The sequence below is a fragment of the Sparus aurata genome, chromosome 13 (assembly GCF_900880675.1).
Source record: "Sparus aurata chromosome 13, fSpaAur1.1, whole genome shotgun sequence".
Lineage (NCBI taxonomy): Eukaryota > Metazoa > Chordata > Actinopteri > Spariformes > Sparidae > Sparus > Sparus aurata.
This window is the reverse complement of record NC_044199.1, coordinates 5,869,347-5,887,174: the sequence shown is the minus strand read 5'-3', so window position 1 is coordinate 5,887,174 and position 17,828 is coordinate 5,869,347. Positions and strand designations below refer to the sequence as shown.

The window sequence follows — 17,828 nt, the reverse complement described above, 5'->3', positions numbered from 1 at the left end:
AGATTATAAATGAATATACAGCCGACACATACAGTACATTCATGCTGTTGAGATCGCGTACAGTATACGGCCGTCACCGGGTCGGGATCGCCCCAACAACACGTTTGAATTATTCCTGAAGGTTTGCATCTTTGATTTAAACCGATGACTCGATAAGAGCAGCCACAGTGTACCCGCAACACGAGTGTACCCAGCCAACAAAAAAAAAGAAAAAAGAAAAAGAAATCTTGAATAATGGATCGTCTTCTAAAAGCATGCACTTAAAAAACAGTGCCAACAAACAGCCAGCTACTCGACTTCTTTACTTCTTGTGATGACAAAGCTCGATATTTTGTGCTCCGGCCCTTGTTTCTAAATTAATGTGCGCGAGTGCGACGCAGCTGTTGTTGTCTGGTGGTTGCGGGGGGGGGATCATATAACAGGAAGGTGATGTACGGATCTTTGCTAAATCAACATGACAGCCCCAGAAGTGTCTCAATATATTAACTTTAAAGTGTCTGTTACATGTTAGAGTGAGAAGTGTTAAAGGGTTCGGTTACTTCCTGCATTGACACTGAAGATTAGCACTGCAGGTATTCACAGATCCTGAGCAGTTGCGTGTGAGTGATAATAACCAAAAGGTGTTCAGGTTATGTTTTTATCAGGACACGTGCAGAGTGCATTATCGTGATTATACCGCGGTCGATGCGGCAAAATGCTTCAAAGCTCCCTTTAAACTAAATTTGACGGAAGATTTTGCTAAGATCTTATTTTTTGTGTAAGTTTTAGTATACATTACTAGTCAAGCTAGGTATATTTTGCATTTGTTTACAGTTTAATATTTATTTTTTGTTTTATTACAGATGATAATATAACAGTTTCAATGAAAAGTTGAATCTTTGAAAAAAGAATATCTTAGTATTTGGTGTTTCCTCTCCTCTTTACTTTAATGGCAGCATGCACTTGAGCTGGCATGGACTCCACAAAGCTTCTTGTGATGTCGCAGAATGCTTTCTAAGAACCCCATGAATGTGCAGTTGGGTTGAGGTCATGACCGTCTGGACTCGTCGAGCTTCATTGGTCTTCAAGCTGTTCTTTTTTTTTGGTTTTGTTTTTTGCAAAGCTTTTTGCTGCAGCATTCACAAAACATCACTGTTAAATCATGCTGGCATAACATGAGTCATCAGGTTTTTCACAAACTTGTGGAGTCCATGCCAGCTCGAATGCATGCCGTCAGTAAAACGGAATTTTTTTTTTTTACCCTTACTGTATGAAAAATCCTTTTTGATACCTATTGAGCCCGTTCTTCACTAAGCTTTAATTTAAATACAGCTTGTCATGGCTCGGTTTGTGGAATACTATATGATTTCATCTTGTTCCGTGTGGCTGGAAGAAAACATTAATCTTAGTTTTTCATCTCAATGAACATGTATTACTTAACAATGTCGAGCGTCTCTTGAATAGCCGACACTGTAGATCTAGTTTCTGTCTACGCAGACGACACATTTGGCCAAACATCAGAAAGGATGCAACTTCCAAGGCCAATTATCATTAAGATCGCTGACCTTAAAAATATTACTGGATCATGAGCCGACCATAAAGCTTTTAAATTTTTATGGATATTTGTTGTGGACTTATGTATCTACACTCTCTCATCTTGTTTTCTTTTTTTTTTTTTTATATGCGGAAACCCGTTTTACAAGGCCGGCCATCGGAGTTCAATAATGAGATGTGCTTTTAAAGCGGATGACAGCATCTATCTCCACATGCTGTAAATGACATTTCGTTCCTTGTTTATCTATGTGAAACAATTGCATCTTGCCCTTGGCCATCCAATCCTGGTCCTGTCAAGGGCACAACGCCCATCAATCACCGCAGGTTCAAAATGTGAGTCACTGGGGATCTGAAGAGCGGCGTCGAAACGGGGGGGGGGGGGGAGGAAAAAAATAAAATAAAAAATGCCCGGCATGCAGGACGCCTCACCAATGTCTGACCCAGGCTTTTTTGTACTTTGCAGTCCACCGCGATACATTCTGGTGCAATTCTATCAGCATTTTTCTCCTTCATTCCAAAGTTGCTGAAAACAACACTTTGAATAGGAAGATGAAGTATGTCCTTTCTCCTGCATGCTATCTCTCACCACCCTTGCCCCCCTCCGCCTGCCTACATACACACCTCATTTAATTCAAATAGAAAATCTAAGTGAAGGGAGAAGGGAAAAAGCGCCCAGCTTGAGCATTTTTCCCGTGTTTCCTCGGGAAATAAATCACCGGGCGTTCTCTCTTCATCAGGATAGATATCACTTGTACATGGCCCAACATCCATCCTGGGATTCTGACAACACACTGCTGTTTTGCGCTGAATAGGCATTACTTTGAGGCTGAGTTACGACGGCCCCGTGCTATCGGCCCCTATGCAAAGCAGCCCGCCATTTGACATGTGGCAAGCCGGCAGACTAAGAGATTGTCCTCAGTATTGCAAAAGTGTCCAGTGGTCTCGACAGAACAGCTGCAGTATATCACTTAATAGCTGCAGCTGCCAGAATGCAGGTTGCAGCTGAAGTCGCGCACGCATCAATCAGCGGCCGCGCTCACAGAGGGCGGATCTATAGTGTTGGACGGGATTTCTGTAGATAGCCACGCATGTATGTTAAAAAAGTATTTAGTCTGTTATCTCCTGATAGCCTTAGATCAATTACACTTACATTATGTACAGTGCTGTGCATCAGAAAGTGAATACAAAGTATCGTGGCTCATGCTTTTACTCTCTCCCTTTCATATTCGGTCAATTAAGTATCTATTCCACTCACCGGTCTCACTGCAACTGATCTGCAGTTTCATGGCTACATTTACTGCTTTTCCATTACAAACAAGATCAAGCTGCAGCTGGGACTCATTTAGGTCAATGGGAAATGAGATCAGTAAAACCCAGACTGCGTATATATATACAGCAGACAGGGACAGGTGACCATACTTTGATGACACAGCTGCATCAGACTGGTGAAAAAACGAAAGCCGCCCATCGTCAGAGATCAGGTGCTTTCAGTTGTGGCCACGAGCTGCCTCGCTGATAAGAGCCAGACTCTCCCATCCTCGTGGTCCTGGCACCTATCGATGCCTTTTAATTTTTCGAGATCGTTAAACTGCAAAATGTACGCTAATGCTCCTTCAGTTGGAACCATTAAAAGGCTCCTGTCGAAATTCCTTTACAATACATTGTGATGGATGCTCGGCCCAGCCGTAGCGGAGCCGTGAGAGACAGCTGTTCTGTGGTGAGGTACGAAAATTGTATCATGAGAAGTTATGGAAGCAACCTGACCTTCAATAAACTGTGCATTAGCGGTATCTGATCGTGAGCTGAGGTGGCCAGTAACAGTCAGCGTGTAAATGGACAATTCACCGTATATGTACAATCTGTGCAACGGCAATTCTAAGCTAGTAATATTCTTTTTTTTCTCAGAATCATCATGTTTTGCACATTAAAAAGGCAGTATAAAGCCCTTTGTGGCTCCAGAGGAAGCTGCGTGTGATCTGATGAGTTGCCTCCAGTGATGTCAGTCAGTGGCTAGGTTGCATTGTGGGTAATGCCTGTTTTTTTAAAAGGGGAAGAAAAATGTGACATCCCTTGTTCTGCTGTATTGACTTTGATTAATTGTCCATAATAGTCCAATAGTCCAACGGTGTCGTGAGAGGGCGATGCTTGACCAATCGACTGCTTTTCAAAATGAGGTGCTGTCATTACCCACAATGCAACTGGAAACGATAACAGAAATACAGCTGGGGCAACTTTACAGCATTATGTATGTATGTAATTCAATAGCTCGGCTACATATGTAAAGTATATTTTGTTCTATTGTGTTTCAGAGGTGTTTTTTGCTCCATGTTTTTTTTTTGTTGTGTTATGTTGTCATGTTTTCCAGTTTCTTGAATGAAGAAGAAGAAGAAGAAGAAGAAGAAGAAGAAGCAGACGAGTATGTTTGGCTACAACAGCTACTGTTTGTACTGTTGGCCCAACTCCAGCCTACAAAAAGCTCCTTCAGAAAGCAGTAGCTGACACCGTATTCACCTTTTTATAAAGTGTGGGATGCTGCAGCAGTCAATACGAAAGTAGAAATCAATACCGTCTGGTTCATTCTGGACTGTGAATTGAAAGATCGGCACGTACTTTATATGCACTGTATGTATCAGTATATTAAAAGTTGATCAACAAAATAACAACTTACGACCAATTAAACCGAACCGAACCTCATGTCGGCAGTCCAATTGCATAAAACGACTCGACAAAAATCAATTTATTATATAAAACTGATATCTCTGGTGGTTGCGATACAGATACCGGCGTAGGAAATGCCTCCGATGCTGCCTAGAAAAGGCTGCATCGGTAATCAGCAAGTCAACAAGTGTATTTGCAGATCAGATACTAAATCATTTATTCATTAGAAACAGTACGCTGCTACCTCCCAGCAATGTCCCGTACAATTGTCTGCAACTATGCACCCATAAACGGCACGTTCATTATCAGTTATGAGTGACTGTCAAACTAGATAATAAAAGAAAGTATGTCCATCTGTATGTATTTGCTCATGTTTTGCAAAAGGGTTTTACCTGAGCCAGGTCATCAAACAGTCATAGTTCAGGTATCGCAGTCGGCATCAGGAACAAAACGCTGTTGGATCATCTCTACTGATTCCCTCACAACACCCCAGAGAACGCCCCGAGGGACGCTCCACCTCCATCACCACTCTCATCCTTCCTGTTTTACTCTCGGTGGAGCTGTACGTTGCTGTGACATCACACTTCCTCGGACAGGACGTACTGTCATCTGTTAACACGCATGTTTTATTAATACTTAAAACTTTCTTCCATGCTGAAGCTCTTTATTCAAAAAGTTATCCCAAATAATCACACCACACATTATCGCTTGCAATTTTTCAGCAGTCACGTGGACTTTCTAAAATCTGCAAGGCCATCTCCGCCATTTGACAACACTTCATAAATTACCCCAGTACAGCACCTTCTGTTAGACATTTACAGGCTCTCCAGTTTCTTTGTCATCCTGTTTATGCACGTCTACAATATGCTCTGGGAAATTCATTTTCTCTCTGCTGCACAACTGACAGAGTGCTATTTAATACACAGTAAGCCAGTTTCACTGTTTATTACACCAGACAAGGACAAAGTAAGGAAGGAGAGTAGCTTAGGAAAGCACCAGAGAACTGTATTTGTGCTGATAATCTAAATTATTTTCCATGTTCAGTATAGGGAAAGAGAGAAAGACACTGCAAACGCTGACATAATCAACTACGACTGCAAAGACGCTGAATAGTACGAAGCGGCCCAATACATTACATGAACTACAAATAGGACTTCTGGAGAAGCTGTACATTATATGTGGAATTCTGTTGACTGCAACATCAGGACCGCCATACAGCATGATTCATAAACGGTGATTCAATTAGTATATGTTGCGTTACGTGTACCCTCCTCTTGTCTTGTAGGATACTGTGAGGAAATACAATCAAATCTGTATCTAATGCATGTATCGTTGTTTTCTTTTTTATTAGAATGAGTCTGCCATGGAGAGGAGCCTTGGGAGGATAAGAAGAGGGTTGTTCAGTTGGTTGCAATCTCTTTTTTCCGAGTCAGCAGTGGCCAATCGATGTCAGTGCTGAAAACGAGTCACTCAGCGAGGCGGCAGGACTGGATGTGTGCAAACCCACAAGTGGGAGATTTAAAAAGTCGCTAGCAGCATTTAGCAGCTAACTCAGAGAAGGACAGGAAACCAACAATGTCTGCTACAGGAGACATAGTGCTACTTGTTTGTTTTTTGCGGATAGCTGGCATGCTATCCAAAAGAATAAAGTAGGGGTAAAGATCCACACATCAACATACATTTGCAAAAGACGTTATTTACACCTTTGTTAAAGCGGGAACTGTTAAGCTAAAACCGTTAGCATAAACCTCGAAGTGGGTGCACAAGCTTGACCAAACGTCCAGGGTGTCAATAATGCCTTTTCAGATCAATTAAAGATCTCGAGACTTGGATTATGTCAGTTGAGTTTTATGTAGAATTATATTTAAACTGTAAAATTACAAATTATGAAAAAAAAGTCTCTATCGACTTCAGTTGTTTAGGAGAATGCTCCAAAAATGTTCTGTGGACTATGAAACTTTTACCAGATTTTCAGATTTTCTGTGAGGAGACAATGATTGAATTTTCATTTTTGGGTGAAGTTATCCTTTAAGTCCATACATGCAATTATGTTTGTTATTCTAATGTTGTGAAAGAAGGTAAACAGCCTTCTCGCTCAGCCCTTTGCTGAGTCATCCTCCCTATGAGGTTGCATCTAGTGCAAGTTGAACTCTCACATTAAACGCTGTGGTACGTACTGTGCATCGATCAGGGGGAGAATAAGTCTTCAGTGTATCAACTCCCATTTAATGATGTAACTAATGATTTTTTTTATTTGCAGTGTTTTAATATATATTTTTAAATTAAATTCAGGTGGCTTCTTCATGTCAGAAATATAGCATATTATTTTTTCTGTGTGCATTAATATGCCATCAAAACGACTAAAGCGCAGCCCATATTGAGTTGGCAGATTTTAAATACATTCTGTCTTGGACTACGAGCTCATCCTCAAGTCACCATCTCAAAAGTGCTTGCCTCAGACTACCCCCTGGACATTTGTCAACTATATTTAGAGGAAGGAGGGGGTTCAGCTTCACTCTATGCTTTTCATGATCAGCACTTGTATCTGAGCACATATTTTGCCATGCATTGTATGGTCCAAAGCACATTTAACTACGTATGTATCCGTAAATGCTGTAGTGCATGTTAATCATTGGGTTCTTTGAATGCCCTGCACTTGGATAAGGCTCAGCAGGAAGAATGGCGTGTTCGCAGAATTTGTGATATGTCACCCTTCATGCTTTGTAACTTGTGGAAGCTGAGATCATAAAAAACCCCCCGTTCCCATGCCGATGACAGCTTGGTTAAACCCGTTCCCGTGACGATGACAGCTTGGTTTGAAATATGTCCTCCAGAAGGACGAATGCGTGATTGAGGTGAGAACTGAGCTGTTATCTCTTCCAACTGACCGGACATCACATGTGTTATTTGGATTTTTTTCTTTAATATCGAGATCAAAACTGCCCAGTACTCTATATGAGTCCGGTTCCCGTGCAGCAAATCAGTAATGGCAAAAGAATCTTTGTCAGATCACCCCGCCCTTTTTTCTTGGACAGCAGTACAAACCGTGCTCAACACAGCTCGACATGACTCCTGATGGCAGAAGTACGCAGACAAACATAATATAATCTAACCGGATCGCATGCAGAAAGAAGTAAAAGTCATGCATGTGGACAAACGTCGCTCAAGAACAGACGTCACTGATGTTGCTGACGGATAAACAATACAGCGAGTGCTTCATGGCCATGGGAAGTATTTTATTAACTCTGGAAAATAACTGTGTATTATGAGTGGTGGCATAGATGTCTTTACATGCACACGGAGGAGACAATGGATAGGAAACGCACATCTGTATCTGTCCGAAGAAGAACCTGAAATATCACGTCACAGGTTACACTATGCTTCTAGAAAACTGGTTATTAGGCGTATTTAAGTGCTCAAAGCTGCGTGCTTGTCTGCAGCAGTCGAAAATAAACATCCATAAATCATTAATGTTGTTGCTTGTTTAGAATTATTCAAATAATCATCTACTACAAGGTAACAGCATATTTGTAAATGTACTGAAAGGCTGGTTAATAATTAAATGGGCCTCTTATAAAACGGATTTTAGCTAGGTCATGTATTTCATTACTCTACTTTATTAATTTATTCAGATACATTTTACGGGTCACCACTTTTATGAAAACCACTTCATCACACAGCAGAACATCCCGCCGTAGCTAACATGTACGTGTCGAGGCCGCGTGTCAGTGAAGCGGCGCCGTGTGTGAAGGTGGGCTGAGTTTTGCAGGAGCGGCCGTTTTTGTAGTTGTCGCGTATTGGCAGACAACTCGACAATCACTGGAAGCAAGGTCTTGATCACTCTTGAATTAAATCTGTTTGCTTACAACAAAAATAAAGTTGCAGTGAAATTTTGTAAAGGAGCACAATGATTATCTAAACTGTAATTAACTCGTGATGAACTGAAAGACATTTGCATATTTGTTCACGCACCCTGGACACACAATACATATTTAACATCTACAGCTTGTGACAGAACTGACTGCTGGTCTCCGGTCTAGGTCCAGGTCCACTGGTGCCGACAGTGTTGTGTGACTGGTGCTGCCACCGGAAGCTCTGATAAAAATAAAAGAAGATGGCCTAGATGTTCCCAAGCAAGCTGTACTCACATAACAAATACCATTCATGAATTTACTACAAAGGTCACAGGTTAATGTTGTCCCATTGCCTGTAACTGCAGTATTGAGCAAGCCATGGGTGGCAAACACATTGCTGTGATGGGGTCATCAATCCACACTGAGGGAGCATTCACAATTCAAGGGACAGATAAGAAACATCTGCCTTTTGAATGATGTTCAAAGTCAGACCACTCTTAGGTATGTAAGGAGTTGGTGGAACCATTCTGTGTTTTGGTCAAAACAGAAGGTGATTTCACTTTGTTCTCTACCTTTCTGTTAACGTTAGTAACGATTGGGAACATCTTTTCAACCTGGCCGTTTCAACACGGTTTTGTCCATGATCAGTCACAGGGAGGAACAACCATTCCCCAAAGGATGCATCACCACAAACACTGTTGGTGCCAACACTGGACATATAGGACAGGATTGGGTTCTCCTCTATCCAATGTCTAAACAGCTGTGCTGTTTAAGCTCATGTGACAGTTTTCAACAAAAAAACATTGTCTCAGGGGCATACACATTGTAGCAGGTGCATATAGCAGAAGTAAGCGGCTCAGTGCATCTGTCTTTGCAATCCCTTTACTCGCTCTGTACATATAGCTGTACTGGTACGCCTGCTCTACCCCACCAGAGGCCACGGACAGGATGCAGCGACTCTCATTGAACAAGCTCATCACACATTTACAGTCTGTACTTATCATAAAGGTCCACAGAGATTGTAACCAGTTGGTTTCCATTGCATTGACACCATAGAAGGAGGCAATGTAGGGCAAGACTTTCTTATTATCTGCATCGTAATATGCAGACAGCTGAGGTAAATAGAAGACCATCAGACCAGATCTTGTGCCAGTTTACAAGATGCATCATTCTGAGGACGGTGGTACAGCAGTCAGAATTGTCAAAAAGGCATCCGATAACTTGCTAAAGAAGCTTTCCATGACCTGAGCTCAAAAAAAGGCCTTTTTGAGAGATTTCGTTTCCCAACGACACACTACAGAAGGTGCCTGGGACACACGCTTGTTTCTTTTCAGGCACAGCCCAGTTTCTAAAAGACTCTTGCTCACAAGATCCAGGTTTGCAAGGTTGTCTGCTATTGTTGCCCTCGGGTGAAATTACCGCCAAGATCTTTCGGCAGACTGTATTGTTTACGGGAAAATAGTGTGGCAGGGTACCACTAACACTAACTCAAGGGTGGCCAACGATTTGCCATGAAGGGCCAACAGTCTGACTACCTCACCAGGTGATTTTGATGATGACCTTTTTCCTTATGAAGAGCAGAAATCAGTGGAAAGATTCTTTGGCTGGCTGAAAAAAAAGGCAGTCTGTGCACTGGGCAGCTGTACCCAAAATAAATCCTTGTGCCTTTTATTGTTGGGCTCATACAATGGGTGCTGTGATCCACAGTCTGTGGGACTACCCCATTTCTTCCTTTCCATTTTATGGCATAAATATCAATCTCAGCTTGTGAAAGTGTAAGGTAGCCTCTGAATATATGTGCATCCTCAGTAAGACCATTGATGGTGCCCAGCTCCTCCTTAAAATCTTCTACGCCAATTCAGTCAGATGAACTACAGCAGTTATCACCTGTCAAAGAAATGTGTCTAGAATGACCACTTGTGATTGGTTCTCACTTCCTACTCTATATACAAATAAACATCTATATAATTTCCATTTGGAGAGACGAAATGAACTTTTTAGTTACTTTCACAGAGGAGCAAAGGAGAAAGCATTCTGCCTGGAAACATCATGGTTTGGCTCTGCAACAGGTAATTAAAACCACCCATAGCATCATTGCATCATCTCTACAACACCAACCTCAGCCTCAGCTTGTTCACCTCTGACAAGCGATACAGCAGTACCCAGGGTCATTCCAATGAACTCCCTCAGGTAATAAGATTCCTTAATTTTCCATCCCACCACAAATACTAAACAAAGCCATCTGCTAAATGCCCTAAAATGTAAATGATAGATAATAGAACAAGTCTGGTATGTTCTGGAAAATGACATCACGTTACTGTAATGCTGTAATGCAGTTATAGTCAGTTGGTGGGTGAATGGGAAAGCGTGTGTATCAACTTAATTCCATTGGAGTTGAATAGTAAATAAAGTAGCAAACATACATGTGCTGATAATAGGAACGGCTAAAATGCCACTGACTGAAGTGACATCATCAACGAGCCATTTTGAAAAAGACTTAAGCCTATTTTTTCCCACCCTCAACATTGCGTCAACATACATCCCAAAAGTGAAACTAAAAGACAGAGAGCTCATGTTGATGACAAAGGTTGTGTGCGATATCTTTCATTTCAGGTATCTGACTAAGTAGAAGTGCATCAACAGTAACAGTTGTGTGCATCAGTTTAATTATTCCAAAACAATTTAAGTACAGAGTTACCCAATGTCACAAAGAAGTGTAATGAATCAAAAACAGCAAATGTGTTTAAAGAGAAAATATAAAAAAACAAACATTTGTGCTATCCACAAAAAAACATACTTCCTATCTGGGTCTGCAATGCTCTCGCTGAATCAAAATCTAAGTAATGCATCATTCAGGTTATATGGGGGTTGCGGTCTATGACTCAGCTCTATGACCATGGGCAATTTGTTTGGAAGTTACATCCAACAGCTGTAATCCAAGTAAAAGGATAATGAGAAAAAGAGATACATGAACCTTTCGTAAATGATGCATTAGTCCTGACAAAGAAATTCAAGAATAACACGATTGCTGCTTTGGGTCTTTGTAGGCTTTTCATCTGGATATACTGGTGGTGAGGCCACAGTGCATCAGTAAAATCGTTCAGCATCACTCTCGGCAACCTCTTTCTAACAATTCAGACCACAGTATTTTTTTCCCTCCGCGTATCCCTTTCAGCTAGTTTTCATTTTCAAATATGGGTGTTGGCCCGACAGTTAGGAGCCACGCTAAGTGTCCAGCATCGAGCCAAATTAAAACCCTCTTTGTTGAATCGGGAGAGCTGAGGGTCGTCAGCAGTTGTGTCACGACAGAAGTAGCTGACTGATGTTGGAAATATCAAGACATGATGGACTGCAGCTCCCTGGCCTGAGGGTGAAGCACAGCTACTCTGTGCCTGGGATGCTCACTCTGTAAAACTTGCCCTACCCACTCCAGCACATTTACAGGCTGCTAGACAATAGGGGGCCATAACCAACCAATATCTAAGCATCCATCATCGCATCCATTAACAAACATTTCCAAGTAGAGAGAGCTGTTGAAATCTTTTGAGATAAAAGGGTAATTAAGGCAATTTGCCTCTTTGTCTACACAGAAACATACAGTATACTGTATATTTTTTATCCAATCTCATGCTCATAATTAAAGCAACATTATGAAACTATTTTACCTGAACATAACAACTTCAAAATCATTTAGTGGTACATGCACTAGGGTGAGTGGTGCCTCTGTCGTTCCAACTCTGCAGCCTAAACCCCCTGTTCTTGCCCTGTGTAACTCAGGTGGTCAGATACAAACCTGCACAAGACATTAGTGTGTAGCTTGACAGAACTATGTCACACACAACCTACTATGTTGAAAGTGGATGGTATGGTATCGAGAAAATGTTTTCTGGTTTTTCCCTCTATGATTTACTGATGGACAGGAAGCTTTGCTTTGTTGGTAAAATAACTGCTAACTCCAGCTAACAATAGGTGCCATTGGCCGTTGGCTCTGTTAGCTTTGCAGCTAGCTGACTCAACTGGGTTCATGGTTGCACTTAAGGCTCTGAGCAGAGCCTGCGACACAACCTCCGCTTCAACAGACACTCTGGAAGCGATGAGCGGCTGCGGAGGACAGCAGCCGGCCAATCAGGTTGGTTGGTGTGTTTACTGGGGAAGCTACATGTCACAATCCCTCATATTAGCCCGCGTGCTAAGCAACAGAGGGTAACCGGAAAAACATGATGCTACCAAGAGGACAATCACAGTCGTTGCAGTCTGCGTGCAGTTACATTTATTGCGAGGCTCAGGTTACGGCATAAAGCGTGCATCTACGCGGGTTTTTTGATTGTTTCTTTACGTTTTAAAACAAATCCCCAGGTACTGCAGTTCTTTATGTGAATGCTGCAATGCTGTTTGTGTGAAGCTCGGTAAAAAGTGTTGTGGGTACCAGAACCTTCACCTGACTTTAAATCAGCATGGGGTTGAGTAGATTAATGACTGAATTTTTCATTCTCGGGTGGCTCGCAAGCTCGTATCGGCTGCACATTGAACATATTTGAATGTGAAACGTTCGTAACTACCGTCGAGCACTGTAAAGTTGATTCACCTGTCAGAAACAAAGACATTCAGCTTCCTCTGAATCAATGATACGTCTCTGAAATGGCAGCACTCCAAAACACAGAACGAACAACGTAATCTTAACTATAACATTTAATTTTTTTTACAATGGCTAACATCAGGCTAACGCTTTTTGGCACATAAACCTTCATGGAAGCATCTGCTTTTGGCAGTGCACCCCACCAGTGGAAGGTTATATGAGGAGCCGCACCTGCTATACGTTTTTCACTGCTTGCTCTCATTCCCATCAAGTGTGGTGTAGTCTCAGGACTGACAAGCTGCTGCCTGCAGCCTATTTATACACAGACTGGAGAATCATATACACTTAAAACATAATATATATTGTGTCCGCTGCACATACTTAACGGCCAAATTATGTGCACAAAATGTAAATGTATGTATGTCTGCATCTAGCATTAAATTGAAACTCTATTCTCAACACAGTATATCATTTAGCAATACAGACAAAAGCCAAACTGCCACAGTGAATTAGGCGATGTAACGTTCTTGAGGCGATGGCCATCAACATGTATCATGTAATCACTACGTGATTTCGTTTAACGCGGTCTCGCTTTTGTTACACATAAGCTGGCCGCGTAGCATTATTTGGATATGTTTTGAGGTGAGTCATGCCGCATTGTCTCTGCCGTCCTTTCGTTTAAAGTTTATGTTCCTCAGCGAGTTAAATGTCACGTCTGTACACATGTTTCAGCAAAGAAAAAAAAAACACATTTTAACATTTTAGATTTTAGCATTTGAAGATGTGCTAGATTTTTTTTGTGGCCGACCCAACTGGAGCGGGAGCAGATTTAAGTGGCGACACACACACACACAAAGACATTCTACTGTGCTCCTCGCTCTCATTAAAATAACATCACACATGCCCTGGAAGTAAAAAAAGCCTCTTTTGTTCTTTGTTTTTCAGACAGCGACTGTAGTAAGTGGCCATAAGCTTTTTGGGAATACAAACTTTTGAATACATGTGTGCAGCAGGCATAATAAAGCCGGTGCTGTAATGAATACGCTGCACTGAATCAGAGCCGTCACAATGGCTGTCAGTCGGCGTTGAGTTACGGCGTCATCAGCGAGTGGCCTTGCACCGACCAGGCCCCTATTGTGAAAACGTTGAAAACAAGAAACACCATCTCCAAATTGAGCCTGTACATCGTACGTTCAGCTGCCATATTATATATTATATCATAAACACTTTATGTATGTTGACTTTAATAAAGTAGACCTATCCTTTGCAAAAACCTTTAGCAACAGGATGGTATGCGCTTCAGAAATCGAACAATTTTGAATCTATTCTGGTTTAACAGTTTCAGTAAAACAATCAACCCAAATGACACACGCGAACGACCGTCCCCCACGCCTTCTATTCCCAGCAATTATCAAAATAACCAATCAAAGTTAATGGGGCAGAAGGGGCTTTTTCCCGATCTGCAAATCAAATCCTCGGAAACGCTTCTATGCGATACAAAGAGGCCATAAAACGTCTCTAATCAGAAAAAAGCACCGCTTTTAAAAAAAAAAAAAAAAAACAGTGTTTGACTGCTCTTCTCCATGTGTGCCCTACTTCCTCGAGGAGCAGCCATCTTCGATATGTGAATAGATGCATAGTAATGACATGGTAGCAGTCACATCAAAGCTGTTCCCGATATGTTGCCACGAGGCCAACGCTATGACGGATTCCGGGGGGGCGGAGGGGAGAGTGACTGATCATTGTGTGCACACCTTGACTCGTAAATACCCTCGACAACAGAGCCCGAGAGCCCCCCACCCCGCCCCCCCAAAAAAAACAAGCGCAGCCACAGCCCGTACCTCCAAAATCAGGCCTTAGTCGGATGTCATATCCCTTCAGCAACTTGTCCACGGTAGTCTTGGCCACAGACATTCCGGAGCTTCCAGTGGAGGAGCTGAGGGGCAGAAACCACAAGTGTGAGAGGACGAACAACCACACATCGTCTTTTTTGCTTTCTTAACATTTAGAACATGAATGGAACATTTGGAGAGGTTCACGTCAACATGGCGAGGAGTTAGGATGCGTTAATCAACACCCAACACATAAATACGCCAATGAATCCCATATTTTTTTAATCATTGACGACTTAAAAGCGCCGAACAGCACGATTCAAATGGAAATGTAATGTTCACAATGAGAAACACAGCTAGTAGATGTCATTATTTGTAGGTTACGATGTATTCATGTGACATTAAAAGACTCTCGTGCCGTCGTGCCTCGTGTGTGCACTGTCCAGCTTTTTGCCCCACCTACAGTACATCCATCTGATCGTCTGAGTAGACGTAACGATGATACACCTTGTCGAGCATTTTTATCGATGCCGGTCCCTCGGAACAGCGTCAGTGAGCCCAGTCTTATTCATGTTTTATGTTACAACACAGCCTCCCATCACGCAGTCGGGAGGCAGACTATCCCCAGGAGCGGCATATAGTCTGCTCTAGTTCTGACTGACACCTATAACATCAGTGCCATGACCTGCATCACCTGACCGAGCCGGGGGGGCCAGCTCACCAGCTGAGGTTTCCTTATTACCAACAGGGTGTGCGAATGAGTGTGTGGAGAGGGGGGCACGAGGGGAGGGAAGTGGGTTAAAACGTCTCCCTTGATAGGAGCACGAGCCCCCCTCGGCTCTGCCAGGGAAAGCACCGTTCAATTAGCTCATAGGTTGTGCAGCTGTTCATCAAGCTGGCCGCTTCCAGGACTTGTGGGTTCGACACCTGAGAGCATCACGGCGAGGAGGAGGGGAGGGGGGGCATCGGTGACACCTGGAACGCGTACAGGATTACGCCCCTCTTCTCTCCCGCTCTCTCTCGCTGCGATTCCAGGTTGTTCTAATGGGATCAAAATGTCACAAAAAGTGCGACCCAGTTCTGTGTGAGCACCTAAATCTCATAAGTGAGGCTGTAGGTTACTGCAGACAAGGGGGGAGAAAGGAGGAGGAGGAGGAGGAGGAGGAGGAGGAGGAGGAGGCCACAGGGGATGTGTGTGAGTGCCTTTCACAATAAAACAATAAAGGGATTGATCAGGAGATTGTGACTCTGCTGTAATTCATACTGTAAACATCAGAGAGGAGATTATTGAAACTGTAAATCTCACACCACCCTGACTGCTCCAGCGTGGTGACGATGATGGTGATGATGAAGATGATGATGATGACCTGCTGGGATTATTTATTTTTTCCGATTTCTGATTGATATTCAATAAGAGATGCTGATATGTGTAGGACTATTTCTTTGTTGCGCCTATAGAATAATTTTTTTTTTTAAAAAGCAGGCTTGAGAGGGGGCCGAGCGTCTCCAGCGGTGTAGACTCATCATCTACATCTGGCTGCTTACCACATCATTGCAATCAATCGATCTGTGGCTGATTGATTCCATCCGTCCAATCACCAGCTGAGCCTGCTGTAAGGGGGGGGGGGCTGTCATTTAGGGGGTAGGCTCGCACTGACAGCAGCCCCATAATAGTATCCCCATTTTCATATCGGGAGTAGGTTACGTTTCACAATAGGCTTGATCCGGTGCACGCGCATGTTTTTACGCTCGCGCGCGCCACAGCTCCGTCTATTAGAGCATTATATCGGCAGCAATGCCCCTAATAAGTAGGCCCGGGTCCCCCCTTTAATGCGATTTGTCACATCTCAAGCTTTTCCCACTGAGAGGTGATCACATCTGTTGGGTGTGAAAGGTTTTTTTTTATTATTATTTATTTATTTTTCTTACATTTTTTTTTTTTCCAAAGCGACGTTTTTTTTTTCTCCTCTTACCTTTGAACAAAGCAGAAGAAGGACAAAGCCGCCAGAGCAGAGGAAATTCCACATAATTTATCTTCTTGACGACCCAACATCTCCACAAAATCCTTAAGATATAGTTTCTATAATCCAACCAGTCCAGTGGTCCTCCAGAGAAAAAAACGCACAAAGTAAAACAAAAAACAAAAAAAAGAGGCAATTTAAAAAACTATATTGCCTTTAAAAAAAAAAAAAAAGAAAATGCCGAATAAACTAGGCTACATCTACACATGCGATGTCTTCATTAAAATAAGCTTCTCGCTGCTTAAAAAAAAAAAAAAAAAAAAAAAGAAAAAGAAATCGTGTAATTGGCCCCCGCTGATTTCTTTTTTTTCTGTTTTCTTTCTTTCTTTCTTTTTTTTGGGAGGGGAGGGGGGTTCCTTTCTTTTTTTGTTGTTGTATTGTTTCTTCCTCCCCGGCTATGGAAATCCGTGCAGGTCACAGAGCCCCTCGACCAACACCAGGAGATCAGACATCTTGCTCAAAAAACGGCATACACAATACTTTTAAAAGTGATGACAAGTGTTCTCCCCCTTAAAAAAACAAACACTGGCATGAATGACTGAGCAGCAGCCTCCCGGTGATCAAATCGGCGGATGAAATTTCCCAGTCCAAATCTGCAGAAGAGGCATGGTTCCAGCGAGGCTCCGGCGCCAGACTATTCCACAAACGTGATGTTGTTAAAAGATATTTGTTTGAGCTGGGAACGCTGGTCGGCTGGAGGGGAGCGGTGGGCGCAGAGGGAACAAGAGAAATGAAATCTTCATTCCCCCCTCTCTCTTTTCTCTCTTTCTTTTTCTTTTTTCCCCTCCCGTTGCTGCTGCTGCTGCTGCTGCCGCCGCCGCTGCTGCTGCTGATGATGATGATGTAGATCAGCGCAAAGTCACTGAGGGGAAAATGCACATTGGAAAAAAAAAAAAAAAAAAAAAAGCACTGGGTAATATCTGATGCAGACGTCAGAGCAGGCTATATCACTCCTCTGCTGGAGAGAGGAGAGAAGAAGAAGAAGAAGAAGAAGAAAAAAAAACAATTTGATGCCGAGAAATATGGATGGCAACTAACACGCCAGTGCGTGTATCATCACAACGCCGGGGTTCATATCGGAGGATGCTGTTTGGGAATTGAAAAAAAAAAAAAAAAAAAGTCCACTTGTCTCCGCTGTCCGAGTTTAAATGGCGTTTTGGGGGCAAGTTAATGTGTTCCGCTCGTCTCCTCCTGGAAACAATCAACACATGACTGAGGATCAACAGTCCGGAGAGACATGATGGAGCAGAACCTCCCTCTCTGATTTCCTCTCGAGTTCTTTTCTCTCTCTTTTTTTTTGACTTCTTGAGTTTTTGAAATTAAAATAATGTCCTACTGGCGGAGAGAGAAAGAG

General features: G+C 42.6%; 1 protein-coding gene across 2 annotated transcripts in view; it reads right to left on the bottom strand.

Annotated features, from left to right (window-relative positions):
• Positions 1-16,747, bottom strand: part of gabrb4 (gamma-aminobutyric acid type A receptor subunit beta4) — a 54,277-nt gene extending 37,530 nt beyond the window's left edge. For both annotated transcript variants that reach the window (XM_030438052.1, XM_030438053.1), the window contains exons 1-2: positions 16,427-16,747; positions 14,463-14,557 (exon numbers count right to left, since the gene is read on the bottom strand). In XM_030438052.1, the coding sequence (XP_030293912.1) occupies positions 14,463-14,557; positions 16,427-16,506 (175 nt within the window). In that variant the 5' untranslated portion in view covers positions 16,507-16,747. The remainder of the gene's footprint in view (positions 1-14,462; positions 14,558-16,426) is intronic.
• Between the last annotated feature and the right edge of the window lie 1,081 nt (positions 16,748-17,828).